Source organism: Rhinatrema bivittatum, chromosome 4 (assembly GCF_901001135.1).
Source record: "Rhinatrema bivittatum chromosome 4, aRhiBiv1.1, whole genome shotgun sequence".
In the NCBI taxonomy this organism is placed as follows: Eukaryota; Metazoa; Chordata; class Amphibia; order Gymnophiona; family Rhinatrematidae; genus Rhinatrema; species Rhinatrema bivittatum.
In genome coordinates this window covers 125,243,522-125,265,131 of record NC_042618.1, presented here as the reverse complement: position 1 = coordinate 125,265,131, position 21,610 = coordinate 125,243,522, and the positions used below count along the sequence as shown (strand labels likewise).

The 21,610-nt window shown below is 42.1% G+C and overlaps 1 protein-coding gene across 1 annotated transcript in view; it reads right to left on the bottom strand.

Annotated features, from left to right (window-relative positions):
* The window catches only part of CRIP2 (cysteine rich protein 2), a 255,234-nt gene that overhangs the window by 65,151 nt on the left and 168,473 nt on the right, over window positions 1–21,610 (bottom strand). Inside the window, exons 3-4 of the mRNA XM_029598829.1 lie at window positions 12,544–12,601; window positions 1,626–1,766 (exon numbers count right to left, since the gene is read on the bottom strand). Of these exons, the coding sequence (XP_029454689.1) occupies window positions 1,626–1,766; window positions 12,544–12,601 (199 nt within the window). The remainder of the gene's footprint in view (window positions 1–1,625; window positions 1,767–12,543; window positions 12,602–21,610) is intronic.

Genomic DNA, 21,610 nt, shown 5'->3' with positions numbered 1-21,610 from the left:
ACCTGGCTTTTTAAGCAAAGTGGAGGATGTAGATCAAGGGCAGTAAAAGGTAATGAGTGGTAATTTAGCCTTGCATTAAAAGTGGAAGAAAAGGAAATGGAATGTTAAAACATAGGTAGAAATCTCAGTAACAGTAAGGACATGGAAATATGTGTTTTAATTGAGGGGGTGGGGTCTGGGTTTGGTTTTTAATGGTTTTATGAATTGTATATGTTTTATATATGCTATTGTGTTGTGAACCACTTTGATCTCCATGTAAAGTGTGGAATGGGCAGTATGTAAATATTAAATGAAATGAAAATTATTTCTCTTCCCTGAAACCCCCTCCCTCCATCCTCATCAACTTCAATGAAAGAGGAGCAACAACTTCAGAAATAGGGAGGCGGGGCAAAAAAACTGTCTAAAATCTTGAAAAAGGTTCTGTAGTTACAAAAGAAAATAATCCATGCCACAGAGCTGGACATATGCTAATCAGTAATGACACTACACAGGTAGAGAGAGCCCATCAAGTTAGGTTGAGAGAACATTGTACAAATCTCATCGTTGTGTGAGTTTCCTCACTCCGAAGGTCATCAAATCTTCACAAGAGTGCACTGTTCTGCTTGTACATCTCACTCTGATGGAAAAGTGACCCCCCTACCCATACACCACTACCTAAATCTCACCTCGAGTTACTAGGTGGGCTTCCTATAGAGATATAAATAGCTAACTACTAGAAAGGCCTTGTAGATTGTCTCTCTCGCACTCCCCCCCCCCCCCCCCCCCTTCCTGGTGAAATGAACACTTTGCAGGTAGTAAAATCCAATTATATTGGTATTAACACAAAACCTGTGCTAAGAGCACATTGCCATAAAAAGGCTATTACCATAAAACTAAGATAGCCTATTTATCACAATGTGCACTTAGTTTTATGTTAATAGCCTATTTATCGCATTGCGTGCCATTATCATAAGACACACCCATTTTCCTTTTGCATGCGATATTTACAGCAGATTGATAAATCTAGGCCTAGCTATGCTGGAGAGGGGAGGGATATAAACCTAGGGGAAGCCCAAAGGAGCTGGAGGAAACTGCTATTTCAATTAAAAAAAAAAATAAATAAAAAATAGGCGATACACATATACCTGGTTACTGAAGAAGGAAGGAGTACAACTCACAGAATGCAGTCAGCTAAAAGAGTAAGCCATGAAAGGGGATGAAGTGGTGCTTCAAGGAGAGAGAGGAGGGAGAAACAGATGGAGGAAAGCGGTCTTAGGAAAGAAACATCATGCTTTATCTTCATACCTTAGCGAGGTAACGAGCCACAAGGGATTCTCTTCATAACCTCTGTCCCACTTTCAACTTAAAAATGAGCTTGGCTAATTAATGTGTGAGCAGCTTCAAAGATGCAGGTATATGAAAAGTGTATGACCAAATGTGAGTAGAAAACAACAGAACACGTACACTGCACAAACATGATTACACTGCGGAAGCTATTAGCATAGTTTGGATGCAAGTTAATTTGTAGCTGGTTCTTCCACTCCTCCTCCCCCCATGTAATCTTAAAGCTTGTTTCCCTTCTAGTGATTCTGCAGTGCGGAACCTCATAAAACCATTGACTTTTTCAGGACATTACATTTTCTCACCTTTGCTGGGTCCCTTGGAAGGGTTACTAAGCTTCCTCTCTTCTGGTTTAGGAGCCAAGTCGGTGGGAGAGGTAGATGTAGGCTGATCTTCATTCTGCGGCTTCTCATAAATGTATGATCCCGCTCCTCCAATGTTAACCCCTTAAATGCAGAACAGGGCATAATACGTTACAATTTCCCAAAAGACATTTGTTGAATTGTTGCTCTAAGTGATAATGACTAGCAGTTAATGCCTGTAGTGGGAGTAGTTAATAACCTGAGACACAGCCTTGGATACTTAGTGATGGGATATTATCAACAAACGGTGCTTTCCTCTGAAGGACACTGCCAATGAGGTTTATTTAAACTTTCACACTAAAGTCTGATTTTCTTATAGACACAGAATGGGAGAAAGGTCTTACTGGATGAAGCCTTATATGTTTTGATTATTTCATTGGCGAGATAAGAACCTACTGAAATAAACAGAATTTTGGACAGTGATCAATCCAATTATAAGATGTCAAGCTCATTGTTGTAGGCCTCTGAAGTTAACATTATAATAATTATAATGTGGCATTATATGCAGATGAACAAAATGATGGTTCACTGACAAGGCAGAGTCCTGATGCCATATATTTATTGTAGTGATTAGTAATTGCACTGCTATAATACCACAAATATTTTAAAATGCAAATAAAATAAAGACATTGCCCTCATTAGAACTAAGATAGCCCTAAACCATGCTTTTTCTGGTAAAAATGCTCAAATTTCTTGATCTTCAAGCTCATACATCTAAGGCTACCATTTTTCCAAGTTTGAAAAATAAGACACTTCCAGAAAATAAGCTCACACAACAATATGCACACATTTTTATTTAACAAAACAAGTGCAACTTATGCTGAATTGTTAATGTCTCATCTACAAATAACGAGCAATATATTTTTACATCTAAAACCAAACAGGTACAATAAACAGTTTTTATAAATAACTAGTGCATTATTTATTTTTAAAGAACAAGCGGAGAAGAAAAGTAAAGACCTGGACCGTGGATCTCTCAGTGCTGGTTTTGAGGCCCACTTGGAAGAGCCTCAAAACCAAAAAAGATTATCCCACCCTAATGCATCTCTGGAGGATCATCCTAGTAAGTTAGTTATGTGTGTGTGTAGCCTCAACATTTTTTATTCAATTTTTTTTTTGTTTTGTGTATTTTCATTAAGATTTGGTAGTTTAATTTTTTTTTTGTTTGGTTCACTTGCCAAAAAAAAATTAAACAAGAAAATAAACAACAAAGCAAAACAAAAAACAAGACTCCAGCAGGACCAGGCCACAGTATTAAAACCCGAAACAAGATCTGGTCCTGTTGCATGGGCCTAGATCTGGTGGCGGGGCCCTGCCTGAGGTCTGGTTGCTAAGGATTAGGCCTGGTATTGGGACCAGGCACCAAGGCCTGATCTGGTACCTGGTCCCAATACCAGGCCTAATCCCATTGCCAAGGTCTAGATTCAGCACTGGGGCCTGGCCTAAGGCCTGGTCCTATTGTCAAAGCATAGCTCTCTGCTTCATCGGCAGGGGGAATGAAGAAAAGTGGATCTATATACAGACAACAACCAACAAGGACTGAATCACATAGTCTGGGTAAACAAATAAGCATGGTGTAGCTTGCTTATTGCGGCGGTTACTACCCCTAACTAATTAAGCTAGATATTTCACTTAGATGCAGCTCCAACACTGCTCTTTGCATTAATGGTGGGGGTGGAAGGGAAATAGAACCAAAGGGTTACTAAGAGCCAAGAGTAACAGGAAAGCATGAGGAAAAAAAAAAGTGCAAAGCTTGCTGGGCAGACTTGATGGGCCGTTTGGTCTTCTTCTGCCGTCATTTCTATGTTTCTATATGATCCCATTGCTGGAGCCTGATCCAAAGCCCAGTTCAATTGCTGAGGCCTAGGCTAGGCCCACAGGCCTAAAACCTGGCCTCCTAATGTTTTATTTCTTCTGTGATCTTATAAAAGTTATGTTGTTCTTTAGTAGGATATGCCGCAATGTCATCACGGATTTACTAAGCTTTTCTCCCACTGAAAAATTAGTTAGTTAAACTATGTGGCTAGATTTAGCCGCTCTGTGAGGCTGGATTTTCCAATTTACCCCCATAACTTTATAATTAAGCAGCTAGATAATTTTGATTATCTATCCAATAAGGTGGTGATTTTAATATTTAAATGGGTAATGCTTTTCAAGTCTATGAAAAATGACATGGATAAACAAGTGTTTTCCTCACTGTGAAGAACTCTCACAATTATGGTATGTTAAGAGGTATGTTAGTAAGTGCTGTACTTCTCTCTCGGTGTTCCGGCTTGCTGCCCTCTTTGACAGCCCTGCCAACACCTTCTGTGTTGAGAATCACTGGGTGAGAGTGTAGGAAGAAAATTATCTTCAAAATTTAGGACAATTTTCTCTTAAGCACATGTGGGACTGTATTACAGTACTACACAACTTTAGAAATAACTTCAACTAAGGACAAGATTTTGTTTAAGGAAACTCGATGCCTTAAAGGAGAAAAGCGGAAGGAGGTGAAACCACTCTCATAATCAGTTCAGGAGAACAAAAGTTGAAAAAAATGTACTGTATGTCCATGGGGGAAAAAAGTCAGGGCCTCAAAAGCAAAGTCAGGGCAGTTTTGAAACCCTAAGGGCAGTTTCAGGCCTGCAGTATTTTGTAACCATGGTCCTGCAAGCACATTTTCAAAGGGAAACTCCCTGTGAAGTAACCCTTTGAAGGTTTGGGCAGCACGATCAACATGGGTACCGTTTTACCTGGGTATTTGGGACCTGCAAGGGAGCAGGTGCAGAGAGCTTGTTGCAAAGTACACGCGGTGATTTGAAAATGAAATGACTGTGTACTTTCCCTCTCCAAATCTAATCCCTCTTTTTCTCTGTGGACAAAAGTACTTTTACCTACAGTTGGGAGAGGGCAATAATGAAACCACATTTTGACATAAACACACATGCACCATGCACCATGCACCAGATATGTGCTAAAGATCTTTTGAGAATCGCCCCTACATGTAGTAAACTGAATGAGGGCAGGACTAGGCCCTTTAAAAGCTGACAAGTAGCAGTTCTTAATCCATAACAGTTCATAATAGCTCATGTAAGGGTTTTATTATGAATGGAAACTGACAAATTATTAATTAGTGCTGACTGTTAAATTTTGAGGACCTGGTTCTACTCTTCTTCAAAAATGTCGAAGTGTCACTTTAAAAAAAAGCAGAACTGAATGTTTCTGGCAACAAGGAGATACGAGGCACCTAATTATGATACACCAACCTAAGGGCCTCATTTTCTAAAGTATCACAGGCCTGCGATACTTTAGTAGATGAGGGGCGGGGGGCTGAAATGGAGGGCAGACCTGCGCTAGCCGGCAGCGATCGCACCGTCGCGGTGCGATCGCTGCCGGTTTCGCACCCAATAGCGCCACCATAGGAGGTGTAGCTATTGGGAGCAAAATAGGCAGCGAAAAGGCACTTACCTTTTCGCTGTCCACGGTGTCGGCGCAGAGTCGGCCCCGGTGACGCCCGACTCCTCCTCTTCCGGGGCCGACTCTGCCCCGACTCCGCCCCCATCCTGGTATCGCACGCGATAAGGGATTTTTCACGTGCGAAAGGTCCCTTATCGCGTGAGAGCGGCTTGGAAAATGAGGCCCTATGTCACTTTTTCATGAAGCTGGGAGTATGATTTCAGCCATTGAATGGATGGAGCTCTTCAACTGAGTTACAAATCTTTCCATGATTTCCAAATTGCACCTCGTATTTTCTAGCACTAAAATTAAAAATTTTCTTATCAATATCATCTCCTTGCTGACACCAAACTTGAACTCAGCATTTTGTTGACATGTTTTTATGGCTGTCTGGTTCAATAATCCCATTTTGTAATTTTCTGTGTCAAATAAGACATTGGGCTAACCTTAGGGTGGCCAACTTCTCCACAACCCTGGACATACAGCAGGGGGGAGTATAGTTTCTTCTGCGAGACAGTATTTACGAAAAGTAGTATTTCAACTTTTCTCTAGATTATTATAACTAAATGTCAGAAAACTATTTTTACCAAAATTATTTTTATTCTGAACAGGTTAAGGGATGCATTCCTTGAAAGGTGGAGGAAAGGATGTTCTCCAAGTCATATATTCTCATTTTCAGAGTAGCCAGATCTACCAAGTCGTTTGGGCCAAACTTCAGATTATTAAAGGTAACTTAACTCCTCAGGCGATTTGATTCCTAAAGGAAAGTACATTTATTCCCAGAAACTTATACTAGAATATGACATACTGGAACAGAGAACTGAAAACTTGTGAAAGAGGAGTAGCAAAGGCATGTGTGTGAGCTAAGGACAACACGGCTCTGATTTCTCTGCACTGAAAGCAGTAACAAAAGTTTGATTGGTTGGAATTGGCAGCCTTTATAAGCTTGGTTTACAAGAACAGAGCCCAGAGAAGTAGAGAAGGCTATTGGCAGGAAGACAGGAAGCTTGTTGCTATTACTACTGCTAAAACAGGTTTGTCGGTGAGATTTTTTGGTGCAATATGTTTTTGTTTCAATTACTGTAATCTTGTTTAGTCAGTCCCATGTTTAGGTACCTGCTAGAGAAAAATCTCAGAAATTACATCACTGCGGCACATCTTTCAAGAGGACAGCGACATTTTTTGAAGATTGTAGAAGACCAGTTGTTTTCCGGGCCCTGGCGCAAAACCTAGGCCTAAGCCTTGGCCTTGGCTACATGATTAGGCCTTGGGTTGGACCGTGGTGCCGGGCCTAGGCCTCAGTGAAATGACCAGGCTTTGGGCCAGAACCTAGCACCGGGCGTTAGCCTCGGCCTGGGCCTTGGTGATGGAACCAGATTTCGGACCAGGCCCTGGTGTCTGGCCCAGTCCTAGGTCTAGTTCTCGGCAAATGGGCTGGTTTCAGTGCCAGGCCTAAGCCTAGACCTAGGTGATGGGACCCGGCTTTGGGCCGGGTTCCAATGCCAGGATCCAGCCTCTGGGCTGGGTCACGTTGCCATGCCTAGTATGTGTCTTGGCAACAGGGACCAGGCCTCTGGTATTGGCCCCAGCAACAGACCTAATCTATGTTTCATAAATGGGACTAATCTGAGCTGTGGTCCTGCAGGAGGCCTGTTTTTTACAAAGATGCATGAATATGAAAATACCCCCAAACTTTTGGGTATTTTGGTAGGAGACCTTTTTTGGTTTGTTTCATTTGGAATGAACCAAAAATGGCTTCATTTATTGCATTTTACACATTCATTTTAAACTAATACACATCCCGAATATTACTTTTAAAAAATCCAAATATGCCAATAAGCTGCACATATTCAGTCTTATCCTGAGTTGCATCTTGTTGTATGTTAGTTAAGTACCCATAAACGTCTTTGCATGAAATGTCTCTAAAGTTGTAAAGATCAAGCAGAATCTCTTTTAGTGAGTTCCTTTTTTGTGTCCATTGGTTTTGCATGTGAAAAAATGTGCTCTACGTTTTCACTGTGAGAGGGGAAAGCTAAAAACTGTATGATCTTGACTTTGAGTCAAGAACCAACAAGTGGGGAAACTATTTTAGACCTAGTCCTTAGTGGAACACAAGATTTGGTGCGAGAGATAACAGGGTTGGAGCCACTTGGCAATAGTGATCACAACATTATTAAATTTGACTTAATAAATGGAGGGAGCACAAAAAAGAAATCTACTGTGAGAGCATCTAATTTTCAAAAAGGTGAATATGATAAATTGAGGAAAATGGTTTGGAAAAAACCGAAAGGAGCAACTGCAAAGATTAAGGGGTGAATTTAAAAGCCCTGTGCCCACGAAATCTGGGAGATACTTGCAGAAGTCAGACCGGCGCACGACACATGAGATTTTAAAAGGCATCTGTGTATGTGCATATTTCTCAGTACGCACACAAACTTTTTTTTTTTTTATGAAAAAGTAGCAGGGCGTGGGTGTGGTCTGGGCATTCCAGGATTTAGAAATGTAACCAGCGTGTAAATACTTATGCGCACAAGCGCGCGCCAAGGTCCCAGATTACGTAACTTTATTTCTGCTATGGATGACGTGTAAGTCCTAAAACAAAAAAAAAAAAGTTGGCCAGTCAGCAGGGTTTTAAATGGTAGAGGCTAACAAGTTAAAAAGGAGGCTAATTAACTAGGGAAGATTAGGAAGTTCTGTCCTTTATCTGGGCTAACTGGGAACAAACTGGGGAAACTGGTAATTGCGTCAGCGTGCATATCTACTAAAATCCCCCCACTAGCGCGGGAGAGGCAGCATTTGCGTGCACGTGCGCACCTCCATATAAAATTGTACGTACACGTATGCACATACAGCCTATTTTATAGCATGTATGCATATACACACGCATGTTACAATATGGCTGCGTCCTTTGGTGTGAGCCGGCATACGCGCATACATGTGTGCCCGCACGGCTGCTTCAAAGTTACCACCTGAAAGTTTAGCTTAGGCATGGACGTGGTTTAAAAATACCATCTTGGAAGCCCAATCAGAAAACATCTTCTTCAGCAAGACAGATGTGCAGTTCATTGAACAATTAGTTATAATGTATAACAGAAGGGAAAGCAAGAATACCTTTCAGCTGCAGATATTGTGAGGTCAAAATTAAAATGCATTTAGCCAGATAATTAAAAGGTTTATGTATCTAGGTAAAGGAAAATTTGGCCATGTATCCGACTAATTTCTAGCAAATGGGTTTTCAAAATTGCTACTTTTACATTTGTGACTCCTTTGAAAATTCACTCTATAGAGCAGAATTGTCAAAAGGTTTTACGCGCGTAAATAGGCTTTAGAATATTGCTATGATATGTTACTTTTGCACACGTAACTCCTTTGAAAATTACCTTTTTAGTGATCTGTCTATAAAGTGCTTTGCTATGACTCATTATCTAAGTACAAATAGGTATACTGCTATGTACTAATCATGTTTTTAGTTAGGGCTTTAACGTTATACTTTAACACTTGTAATATATATCATTCTGTTTGTTTGTGCCAACCACAATTAGAGAGAAGCCCAAGAATTTCAGTTTTTGGGATCACTGAAGGAATCCCCTTTATTTTATCATTGGAAGGGAGGAGAAACAAGGATAACACTTCAGAAACTGAGGGGATTTTGCTTTCTTCCTCTATCAGAGGGTGTTGATACAAGACCACTTTAATAGCTGTGAACAGAGGACACCTTTCAAGGGCTCCTGCCAAATGTTGCTTTAATCTTTCCTCAGACTTATGCTGCGCTTCAGAAATTCCAAGTTTCTGAAAAAGGAGGAAGTATTGAATTCCCAAACAACTCTGTTTATAAATGATTCAGTTATTCTGATAATAAAACAAGAAGAGCCAACTGGATCCTAATGACAAAATGCAGCAACAAAGGAACCACCTGATTTGCAATTTTTTGACTAATTTTTTATGCAGGACGTTTTGCTTATAAAAACTTGGTTTCTGGTTCCTCGGTTATTCTGATGCCATTGTAAAGTAACAGCTTTCAAGCACTCTGCCCCCATTATGTGTGGTGTGTCTTGATTTTACATCTATTTTATTAATAGTTTATTTATGAGCAAACTGATTGCTATGGCTCTAAGTTACAGGAAAAGAGTAAATGCTATGCTCTCCTCTAACAAAATATAAAAATGTTCCTCAGTTGTTAACTTGATTAGTTGGCTTTGGCAGACAACATTTAAGCAGTCTTTTACCTCTTTTTATTGGAATAAGCACTTCAGTGATCTGATGAAATAGCAAGGGAAAACAACTCAACAGCTAGTCTCAAGCAGTAACAGTTGTATTTTATGCCTTGTTTTTTCATCTGCTGTAAAGGAAAAGCTGCTAACATAGCTGAACAACCTGAACTAAGAAATGCAGAGTGGAAGATTCCTCCCAAAGGAGAATGACCACACAAGTCAGTCAGTGAAAACAAGTGGTCAAATCAATTCACAATTGTTTTTGGCTACCTGGTTCCTTTGATTTAAGATAGGAAGTCTGCAAAAACCACCTGATGAAAGCTAGTTCAATCAATTTTTATACTATCCAAAGTTGCCTGCCTTTCTCAGGAAGATAGAATATAGTGGTGAAACAAAGCAGGTTTTGAGAAGGCGGCCTTGAAAGGCCTTGCATTCTGTTACTATGGGGGTGTTTTAGTTGGGTTGGGCCTCAGCCCGACGGAACACGCCCCAACCGAGGGTTGACGGCGTGTTCCAGCATGGCAGACGGTCTTATCCTCTGCCAGGCCTGCACGCTCCCAAGGCCAACAACATGATGTTGGAAGTTGAATGGTCCTCCAACCATTCCAAGCCCTTTCGGACCTGCCACTTAAATTGGCATGGAGCAGGAGGCCTGGCCTGAGGATGAGGGCAGACGGGCCTTGACATGACGACATGACACCAAGGTTGATGCAATGGCATCACAAACGAGACTGTTGAAGACATGACACCAAGGCTGATGCGAAGACATCACGGACCAGGGTCGATGCAACCGCATCCCGGACCAGGGTCGATGCAACGACAGAGACAAGGAACTTGACGAAGTTCAGACGAGACGAGAAATTGGGCAGAAGGACATTGGCACTGTCTCTCAGGGCGCCCTACTCAGCCCACCTTCACGGGCGGACCCAATGGGCTGGTCGTGGACCACCCTGTCACATTGCATGTCCTACACAGCCCGAGGAGGCTGGTCACAGACCACGCGGAGAGCGGGACAAGAACAGGGAAGAATCCAGCCGAGGCAGAACTTCGACGATGGAGCCATAAGTCATCCAGAGCTCCACAAAGGCTGGCAGGACATGACGGCTCAGGAGCACAGGAACAAATTCCACCTGCAGGCCACTCCATGCTCAGGCAAGATGTCATCTGAGGGAGTCGGGCCTGACAGGACCAGAAGGCTCAGGAGCGCTGAAGCGAACACCAAGGAGGGCAGGACACCAAGGAACCTGGGACATCAGGAAGCGGAAGATCAAGACGAGACACCAGGACACCTGGACGAGGACCTCAGGCATGAAGACTTGACATGACATGATGAGGACGAAACAATGAGAAGCTCCACGAAGAAGACCTGACGGAGCTCTGGCAGACAGGAGCCTCCAGAGTGAAGTAACTCCGATGCAAGGCAAGGAACAATGACGAGACCAGCCCTTTTATAGGGCTGAACAGGAAATCAGTCCACAGGTGGGGCCAGCACACTTCCTGTGTCTGGCCCTTTAAATATTGAGAAGAGATGCGGCCCTGTGCCTAGGAGAAGGAAGCAGGGCTGTGCAGGACCGTGGACAGCGGTTCTGCACCGACGTCTGAAGCGTAGCAGCAGGGCTGGGCCTGAACACAGGCCCTGATGACGGCAGCAGCTCCAGCCGCTGCAGGAGGCCCCGGGGGCGGCTCCAGCCGCTAACTGAGCCTGGGGATGCAGCCTCCATGCCGCGAAGATGTCAGCGGCGGCTTCCAGCCATGAAGAAGGCAGACAAGGCCGCGGCTCCGGCCGTGGTGAAGAGCGCATACCAGGACGGCCTTTGGGCCGCAAGGAGAAATTAAGTCCGTGGCTCCAGCCACACAAGAAGGCCCGACGTCGGCGGAGTCCATGCCGCGTCGGGTGAAGAAGCAGAAAAGTAAGTGCCTGCTCACGGGGTTAGCTCCGCGGGCAGGGTCCATGACAGCAGGATGGTGACTATACATCATATGCACATAGCCTGCAATATGCTTCTAATAAGGCGAACTTGTAAGAGATACCATAGTTGCAGTGCTAAATATTAATGGAGAAATTTTGACTGAAGCACAGATTGAAATATAAGAGCTAAACACAGCAAATGTTTCAAATGTTAATGAGTCTTTGTACATGCACTATATGGATGCATAGGCATGCACATTCTGACTTTATTGTGTTTATTTAGTTGTTTACAGTATCTTATTAATTGTGTTTCCGATACAGCTACCCATGGTTTTCTTCACTTTTTTTTTTTTTTTTAATATTCTTTCTCCTAATTAGCACATCCATCGAAGCTATAGTCCTTTGGCTAAGTCCCTCCAGAACCTGATTTACATGTACTCTTGAGCCAGCCAGCATGTAGTGCAATTATGCGATAGCTGAGATTCTTTCCCTCATCCCAAGATCCAGAAATTAAACTTGTGCATCTTATACGGCATCAGATAACACTGTCTATCAAGCTGGCTATGGCTATGCTATATAAGCCACTTGTAAATACTGAAACTTAGTACACATATTCTAGATGCAGGCCTGTTATTTCAAGGTATCTGTTTCTCATCCACAAAAATTTGTTCCAGGTTCTAATTGTGGGGGTCAGCATCTAATATTGTTTTGGTGTCCAAATATGAGCTGATTTAGAGTGAATCAAAATCTATATAGTGCAAATAGCATGTTTCGCACCCGCAGCAATCATTTGGCAGTTCAAATTTTCCATTTTGCGGCTGCTGTCTTTAATAGCCTTTTTTCAAAAAAGTATGCAAGTTTGTGACTCTTTAACACCATTTTCTACTAAATCATAGTGACTAATTTTGTAAATGTCTGACATTACCAAATCATCATGAAATTTTTTGTGAAGCAATGAATTTCCTTGTCATACATTCTTAATGATCCATCTTTCCTATGTCTTTGACTACCTTTTTGTGTCAGTATGGGCCTGATTCATGCATGGTTTTCCACACAGACGTGGATCTGGAGAAAACCCTTGATGAATTGGGTTGTACACTCAATAGGCATTTCTTCTCACTATCAGCAATAGCTTCTTTCCAACTTTTTTTGGGGAGGAAGGGGGCAAAAAACTTTCTCCATTATGCAGTTTTGTCTTGTTGTTTTTTTAATATGTTGAAAAACCTAATGGTGCGAGCTAGTCAAGCAGGCAACTGCAAAGATGAACTTCAAGAACAGAGAAAAATTATAGAAAAATCCAGCATACCTTTGGGTCCGAACAAAGTGGCATAGCAAGGCTTGTGGCAGTATGGTTTACCGTCATGCTGAAAGAGGTAAGAAAATTACATTAAATGTTATTAACCATTTGAACTTCTGCAGACAAAAAAGAAATAAAAATATCATGGATACGGGCTATCCAACAGCACTGTAATCACATAATCATATGAAGGGGAGTAATATTTGTGAACTGATTTAGGAAGAATAATAGTGAAACACATGTCTGATACATTATGGGGCAGATTTTAATACCTACGCGCGGGTGTAGATTTGCACACGCAACCCGGCGCGCGCAAATCTACGCCCGATTTTATAACATGAGCACGCAGCCGCGCGCATGTTATATAATCTGTGGTTGGTGCGCGCAAGGGGAGCCCCGATGGCATTCCTTGTTCCCTCCGAGGCCGCTCCGAAATCGGGCTTTTCAAATCTGCCCCTATGCATCAGGGAACTTAAAGGTGAAAGAACAGGTCTAGAGATATGTATTTACTGAGACAGCATACTGCATAAGCAGCCAAAGCAACTCGGTTTGGCATTTCTCAATGCACTTACAGTATTTAGGCACACAAGGATTATAGAAGTGCAAATTCTAGATTTCTCTGCCTTTGGGAAAAATATCTACACTTTTTTTTGGCTCAATGAGTTCAGCCTGCTACTTTGGGTTTCCAGCTCAGTTGGAGCCAGCTTCTGTTGGGCTATCGTGCCACGAGTCTTCGTTTGCAAAAACCTGAATACTTTTAACCCATTTCCTATCCCTCTGCCAACTCATTTAGCCTAGTCATTATCATAACATTGCTCCCTCTGGAACCCTGTAATCATGGATGCTAGGTCTGGCCACTAGGTGTTGCTGTTGCGCAATGACTGGAACACTCTCCTACCCAGTAAAGTCCAAGAGACAGAAGACATGACCTCAAAAAATAAACCCAGGTATTGCAGTGCACAGCACTGGCACTGAACCACTGAGCTGGCCCCATATCTACAGAATTCTAAACAGAATTTAACTGACCAGAGTTTTTGACCAAATGAGCAAGAAACAGCACTTTGCCCTTTCTGTTGTGTGTGTAAAGATCCTTTTTGCCATTTTCCAACCATACCGGAGAAGTTGTTCTAATAAAGTTTATGAAGAATAATTTTGTGAATATTTAACAATTTCCAAAAGGGAAGTTTTACTTCTTCATATGTCCTAATCTTCATGAGCAGACATGTTTGTAGCCCCTACTGATTAGGGGAGTACGATTAAATGTGCTACGGAAGCAAACAGGTAGATTTCTTTATTGATAACAGTGGACTGCATCTGCATTTCACTGAGTTTTCTCTTTGAAGAGAATTCTTGTGCATTTATTTTGAAATATATTTCTGACCATGTAACATCCAATATGATTGAACCTTATTTGAGTTTTGAAACATACAAAAAACAAACACAAGTGCCATATGGTATGTCCCTGAAATGTGAACCTTGTATTTTGAGCTCCAATGGTAGTGTCCCATAGAAACTGTAGGAGCATGCATTCAATGGAGTGTGTCAGTCTTGAGTTGGATTTCTGTGTATGAGGCAGCACATATGTGCAACCGCAGTGAAAGGAGCTGAGAGACCAAGAATCTGCAGAAAGTATGGCTAGAATGTGGATGCCAAGCTCCTGGTGAAGCCCTGAGCTCCTGGGAGGAGTATACAATCCCACCAGTGAGAATTTTCCCTCAGTGAGAGCATAACAATGAGTAAGATGGATTCCTCCTAACATACACACACTTTAAGGATAAGAAAATATTAACTGGGTAATACATTCTAAAAGGGAAAACATTCAGGACAGAATGAATAAGAATATCCATTCTGTGGGAAAGTATGTGATAAGCTCCAGGATGTTAGTGTGTACCTTATCTGAAATATGAGTAAGATGTACTAATGATTTTTCTGTTGATTTGAGAGCCATAATCACAAAGCTCCAAGTGAAAGCCAATTACAGGAGAAAGAGTACATGGAGGATTACTCTGCCTTGGGGAAAAATATCAACTTTTGTTTTTTGGGGGTTATTTTTGGCCCAGCAATTTCATCCTGCTCCTGTGGGTCTCCAGCTCAAACAGAACCAGCTTCTGTTGGGCTATGGTGCCATGAGCATCTGTGAAATCTGTGAACTCTAACAAAGAGCTATGAAATTCAACTCACTTTGCTCAGTACAGAGAAGCAGAAACTGTGTACATTCTTGTGCCTGTAGAGCAACAAGTAAATATTGCCTTCTGTAAATAAAAGGCGTGCCAGCTTTGAAACCACAGCTTTTGGACTTGTCTGCAGTCATTTCAGGTCCTGACTAATACAAATCAGTACTGCCGTAGAGAAGACTTGATCACCCTTGTTTTTGAATGCTTTCCCCTGTGGTCTACTCCACCATCTGATTGACCAGACTTTAAGGAACCCAAGACCATTCAGGACTTTCCTGGAATGACTGGTTCCATAAGTTTGACTGGAAGGGTGACTTTCAGGAAACAGCAGAGAGGTGAAAGTTCTGCTCCCTACAATACATTGGTCATTTCCCCACATACATACAATGCACTTTGATGAGATGTGGCCTGTTTCTTTCCATGCTGTAGTCCATGGCAAGTGACTCAGTACTGGGCAGCTATTACAGGCTTAGCTGAGATGTCACAGCAATAAAGTGTCACTCCATTTAGATATAATTTGGATTAGTAAACACTGAATTATAATCCCATGTAAGAATCATTAGAATAATTTGATTAGAAATCTCTTGATTGCCATCCCTCCTCTACAACTACACCATAGGTACATTTATCATATCAAGGTATTTTCTCTTCAATTCAGAGGCTAGCCTGTCTCAGAAAATCTCTCAGTCATATTTTCTAATAAAAGTCTGAGAATGTTTAGGACTGTGGAGCCTACAAATGGCCTCCGAGTAGATAAGTTCCCTTGGAGACAGATGTCAACATCAAGCTGGCTATATTGAGCTCTTGTTTTAAACATTCCTTATCTTGGCAACGTCAGAGCAGTTCAAAAGTCATTTCTAATGCCATGTTCAGCTTTAAGTTGCTATCTACCCTCACTTATCTCACTTTCCTTTTCCCACAACTCAAAAGGCCATTTTCACTTGGATGCCAATGATGCAAACGGAAAGTTCTTCCCTTCTATGTCTTCTTTCCATCATGTCATCCACTTATCTTTCAGGAGGTATCATGTGTGCCACCGTGTGCTGATTACAGCTGTTAGAAGAACGTAACCCAGACCAAAAAAAAGGGGCCAAAGATAATATTTTGGCTTCCACACAGTAGCCCCTAGTGACTACGAGCAACAATAAAAGCTTGGCAATAATGTGCGTTAAGTGAAAACGTTCTATGGGAGTTGGAATAGTCATCACCGCAGCTTCCTGCAGTGGCAAAGGTTAGGAAAAGGAGCAGCATAAAGAGCTGTCTATTTTCCATTTGCAAATTCGGTAATTTAGCCCAGTTGAAAAGTACTGCATTCATTTATAAGGCTGTCCTGCAAGAGCAAGTTGAAGGATCCCTGTGGGAGGACCCAATTTGTCACTGAAGTAACCACAATTCAGTCACAAGGTGCTAAAGAAATACTTTAGCTCTCCAAAACAAGCTTATGTGTCACAATGCTCTATTGTTTAGTTAAAATAATAAAAGGGGGGGGGGGGGGGGGGAAAGCCAAGTCATTGGTTGCTTAAAGTGGGCGATTAAGCAGGTGTAATTGCATGGGGGAAAAGAACATTACCTTCCTTTTCTGAGGATACTTCAAAGTGTGAAAAAAATTAGAATGTGCATTTTTCGATTAAGAAATTACTGTTGAATGCATCTCCTCCTTGAACAGAAGAGCAGCCGGAAGACTTATGCAAGCAAAATAGGACTCTGCCTGAGTCATAAAACGTTCCAGACTTTCTAACTCTTGCCAGTTTAGTACTGAGAAAATACCAAAGACAAAATGCTTTCCGACCTGAGAGGACAGAGTAGGTTGAAGGCCCTGAAATTCCTTCCATGTCTATATTTTTGTCCTTGAAACTCATGCCCTGTGATTATAAATAGTAGATGTGTTTGTCCTTATCTTCAGAGGCTGTGGAGATCACTAAAGAGCTTTAAGGCATTTGGTATGTCAGTTTCTTTTTTTACTAGCCTGATGAAAAAGTAAAAAAAAAAAAAAAAAAAACCTACTCCTATTAACTTTTACGCAGTTGTCTTATTTTGTGGCTTTTACTGTATCAGTTTTTGTGTAAAAAAAAAAATTTGATTCATGCTAAACCATAATTTCAGACAGATGATGCCAAGATGGCCACTGGACGATAGGGGTTTATTAAAAAACAAAAAACCCCCAAGAGGCAAGATGGTGTCGGTTGTTTAGATGCCTTGCAATTGTTATCCCAGGTCATTTGTTTTTCTGTTATGTTTTTCGTTTGCAGGACAGCCCCAGGAGCGGCTGCACTCACCCTCAGGCTAGCAGGTATCCTGCCGCATGTGCACACGCGGCAGGATACCGCCAGGATCGCCGTCCTCCGGACATTCCTCTAGTGCTGCATGCACCTGAAGTCAACTTCTTTAAAGGGCCTGTGGCCCCCTTGGATGACATCAAGACTCTCTGCTCTATAAAAGGGCACTTCCGCCGTTCCTTCGATGCCTCAGCAAAGGTAGCCTGTCTTTATCTTCAGCCTCAGTCACAATCTTCAGCCTGCCTTCAGCCTTGTTTAGTCGTCAGCCTAGTCGGCCCTTCAGCTCTGTCCATAGTTAGATTTCGGGACCCTCTATTAGTCACACCCTTGCAAAGATTCATTTGCCCACTGTCGGCGCAGACCCTAGGGCTCTACCCCCAAGGCAGTGTCAACTGCACCACAGCAAGAGGGGCTCGCGCTCATGTCGCTCACAACATTTTCTTTATTTAAACTATTTTTGGTACGAGGAAATGCATGGAGGAGAAGCCCACTTACCTTGTGTCTTCTCCTCTGGCTATCATTCTTATTGTCAGCTTTTTGGTTCAAACAAGAGAGAGATAGAGTTAATTTTTCAATGCCAGTATCCTCTCTAGCATCTGACCTTAAGGCAAGAGGAAGTTCTGGCCTGCTCCCTGAAAAGTGTCTGAGATCTGTCTTTCCTGCTTTGACACTAATGGAGTCTGTAGGGGGTACTGGGGGGAGATGTGAATTTCCAGTCAGCTCATTATGAGGTCGATTTTAAAAGCACTGCTTGCACAAAAATTCCCGCATACGCGCATATGTGGGTCGCGCAAGCAACGCAGATTTTAAAAAGCCATAAAGTCCACACGTATACACTGGTGCATGCATCAAAAATAAGAGGGCAGAGAAGGGGGCAGAGCATGTGTGCTCCAGGGCGGGGCCAACAGTTATACACGTAACTTTGGTCCTTCTTTCATATTTTTGAACCTACAGTTTCCTACTAAACCTCAGTACTTCCAGCTCAGTTGGAACCAGGTCTGCTATCTGGTACTATATTTCTTCATTTGCAACTGCCTTCTTCCCTTATTTTATATACCCTCCCAACTTACTTTAGTCCAGTCACTGCAGTGTCAGTGCTTAGCCAGGAAGCCATGCATCAGGTCTCCCTCTGCATCCACAGGCCGACCTGGGGAGCAGAAGAGCTGAGCTGGGACATCAAACCCATGACTCTCTGCATGGCAGCACTGCCACTAACCCACCAGGTTGGCCCCTTTTTTACTTTTAAAGCAGTCCTGGAATTTATGGAAATGCATCTGCTGATGTCTCACTTTAAATCATTTTTTTTTTTAATTTATTTATAAATGGCTATTATAAATTATAAGATCTAGGAAAAGAGGCATAGACAATCTAAAGCCAAAGCATAATCATAAAGATGTAACAGATCCAATGGGTTAATGCGTTCCTGCAGTGATGTAAGTGCAGCCTGATTATATGGACGTGCATTCCTGCAGGGAAGAACGCCATTAGGACTGTTGCAGAGTCAAGACTTAAGAATAAACTCATATAAATGAAGCATGTTTGTATGTGTGTGGAGTGGGAGGTGTTAGCCAGTGCTGTTTCCAGAACTGCAGACTCCAACAGTCAACAGCTAGTGTTCATTTACAGTATTATTTTTTAAAAATAAAAAAAAGAGAACTGATCAAAATGACACACAAACAAGAACAAAGTCAGCAAAATTTGGAAACAGTTGTACAACATTATGAGCTAGATCTTGATGCGTAGGCATACCCCTGAAAACCTAAGAATACTAACATATATAGGAATCTCTCAGTACAACTTTCAGGCTGAATAATAGTGAAGTAGCCAAGCATTGACCAAAACAACTGTTTCCTCAAAATAAACATTTCCAATATATGTATGTGTCATTTATTTTTCTATAAGCTAATAATACAAACAAACACCCCCCCTTCGCCAATCATACCTTATACAGAGAACAGCAAACCACATCCACTCAGTCCACACATGCAATCACTACCCATACCCTTTCACCACAGATAGACAGCAAACATAGAACAGTTGGTAACCTCATCCCATTAAACTAACACTAACAAAGGTCACATGTCAAGACAGTCCCACATAGCTGCCCAAGCTACCGCCCTGAGTCTAAAATATTCCCCCAATTTTGGAGTAACCCAAAGCCATCAGATGTTGCCTCAGTTCTGGCTGTAGTTGCTCAAAGAAACTCTTCCATATGGTCACATAGAGAACAGGTGCTTTGCAGATATTTGCTTTTATATCCATCCATTCGAACTGCATGACCTGAGACATCAAATCAGCCGTAGGCACAGTTTCACCTATCCAGTTAAGAGGAAGGCATGTATGTGCCACCTCTAAAGCCAGCTGCATACATTTTCCCATCTCATGAGAGGGCTTGGCTTTTCCAGGTAGCTCTCCCAACAATATTGTTCTGGCAGTGTGAGGCAGCTGTACTCTGTGCAACCTTGAAGTACCACCAATATGTTTTCCCGGAAAGGGATGAGTTTGGAGCAAGTCAAGAACCGATGAGGCAAAGTTCCTTGGTCAGCCTGTCACTTAATACATGAAGGAGACTTTTCCAATCCCATCCTATGTAAGCATGGTGTGACAGCTTGAATTCATTTCTCTCAGATTTGAATCTTTAATGTACTTATAAAGTAACTTGACATGGAGTTTTATATTCCCTTGGGAGACTTCTGTCCCCGTCGTAGTAGTCCAAGAGCCGCGACTTGCACAGCTTGTGCCATCCTGAGCCTGTTTCTTTAATTAATACATTTTAAAAATCTGCAGAAACGACTGCTCCCCAGCGAAGATTGTATCCTCCCATTTCAAAGTAGACAGATAATGGCTGGCTTGTAGAAAAGAGTACTCCACAGATGGAAAACAGAACTATACTCCATGCTGGGGACAAACTCTTTGCTCCCAAATTCACCTCGCTACTTTTGAGCAGTGACTCTCCCCTACGGTGGCTATTGGAATATGGGCTCTCTGTTGTTATTCTGGGAGCCACTAGATCCACAAAAAAGGGGCTACGAGAGGAAAATGTTGCCCTCCTTCCTGTTGAGTCTTACAATAACAGGAACCAGGTGACTTACACGCACCCAACCCGTCTCCCAGGGTAGAGAGGGAAGGCAGGGTCTTTGAAAGCATAACACTCAAATACATTCAACGTTCAATTAAAGAAAACAGTTTAAGAGTTTTGCTTACCAAGAAAGAAGTATAAATCAGCGATTCAAATTTTTGTAAACATTTGGAAATAGCATTCAAAGCAGAAAATACTCTTTTACAATAGTGAATAGCATTAAATAAACTTTCTCTATTGTTTTTCCTCCTAGGATTCTTATTCCCTGTCTAGTATCGGTACCTGCTAATAAGGAACTCTCATCAGATAGGTATATGTATGTATGTCTTTATCTCTGAGTAGTAAAATGTGATCAACTTCAAATAATTTATTTAAAGCAGATGTTTAAGAGCACATGATTCTTTTCTTATGCTCCATTTCACAGGTGTTCTGCTTTATTTCCTTCAAACAGATAAAGCTAAGAATGTCTTTTGTATATGTTCCTTTGTTTCTTGGCGTTTCTGAAGTTTGTCCGAGTCCTTTAACACTGTCGCTTTGTCTTCTCTCTTTCTTTTGCTGCCACCCTGTGTATCTCTGTATCTCTTATTTTCTCATTCAGTCTAGCTAGAAACTTACAAGGAGATTTTCAAAACCCTAACTGCGGCCAAGCCGGGAGATACGCACGTGGCTCGGAATCGCGAGGGCCGTGTGGATTTTAAAAGGCCCGCGGCCACGCGAGTATCTCCCGGGATGCGCATTACAAAGGTTTTGAGCAAAAGGGGTGGAATGTGGGCGGGGCATGGGCAGGCTGGGACCACACCATGAAGTCTGTGTCGCACACAGCTGCCTAAATTCATTCTGCTAATGACTGCCATGTTTTCTCTCATGCAGAGAAGATAAGTACAGAAATTTAAAAAAAAATTTAGGGGCAGTCAGCGGGTTTGGTAGGGGGTTTAGGAAGTCTGCTCCCTTTACAGGGGCGAACTGGGAGGGAACAGGGAAATAGGCCCTAATGCATCGCTATGCACCATCTACTAAAATCCCCCCACTTACACGCGCAAGACGGAATTTGTACACACGTGTGCATCAATATTAAATTGGGGGCACATGTATGCACAGGTATCTGATTTTATAATGTGCGCATGCTAGAAAATAGGAGCACCCATGTGCACAGCAGCAAACACGTGCACATGTGCGCACTGTTATTAAAATTCACCTCTTAGTGTTTGTGTTGAGTGTATACACTTAGCTCTTCCAAATGAAGTCTAGTGTTACTCAGACTCCTCATGCTGTAGATCATTGATGAATCTTTGCCTCTGGATCTTTGAGGGCGCTGTCTGTAGTTCGGTTTTCTCAGCCCTCTACTAGTCCGTCGCAGGTTTCCTGACTATCTTTAAACAACATAAAACATGTGCTCCCTAATTACTCTATCGCATCCCCCTCTTCCAAAAATGTGCTACTGGTGTTGCTACATGTGGTGTCTTCACCATCTAACTGAATTTGTTCTAGTTTAATGAAGAAATAAAAAGATAAGCAAGGGATCCTACTCTGGCTAATAGAGGGAATGA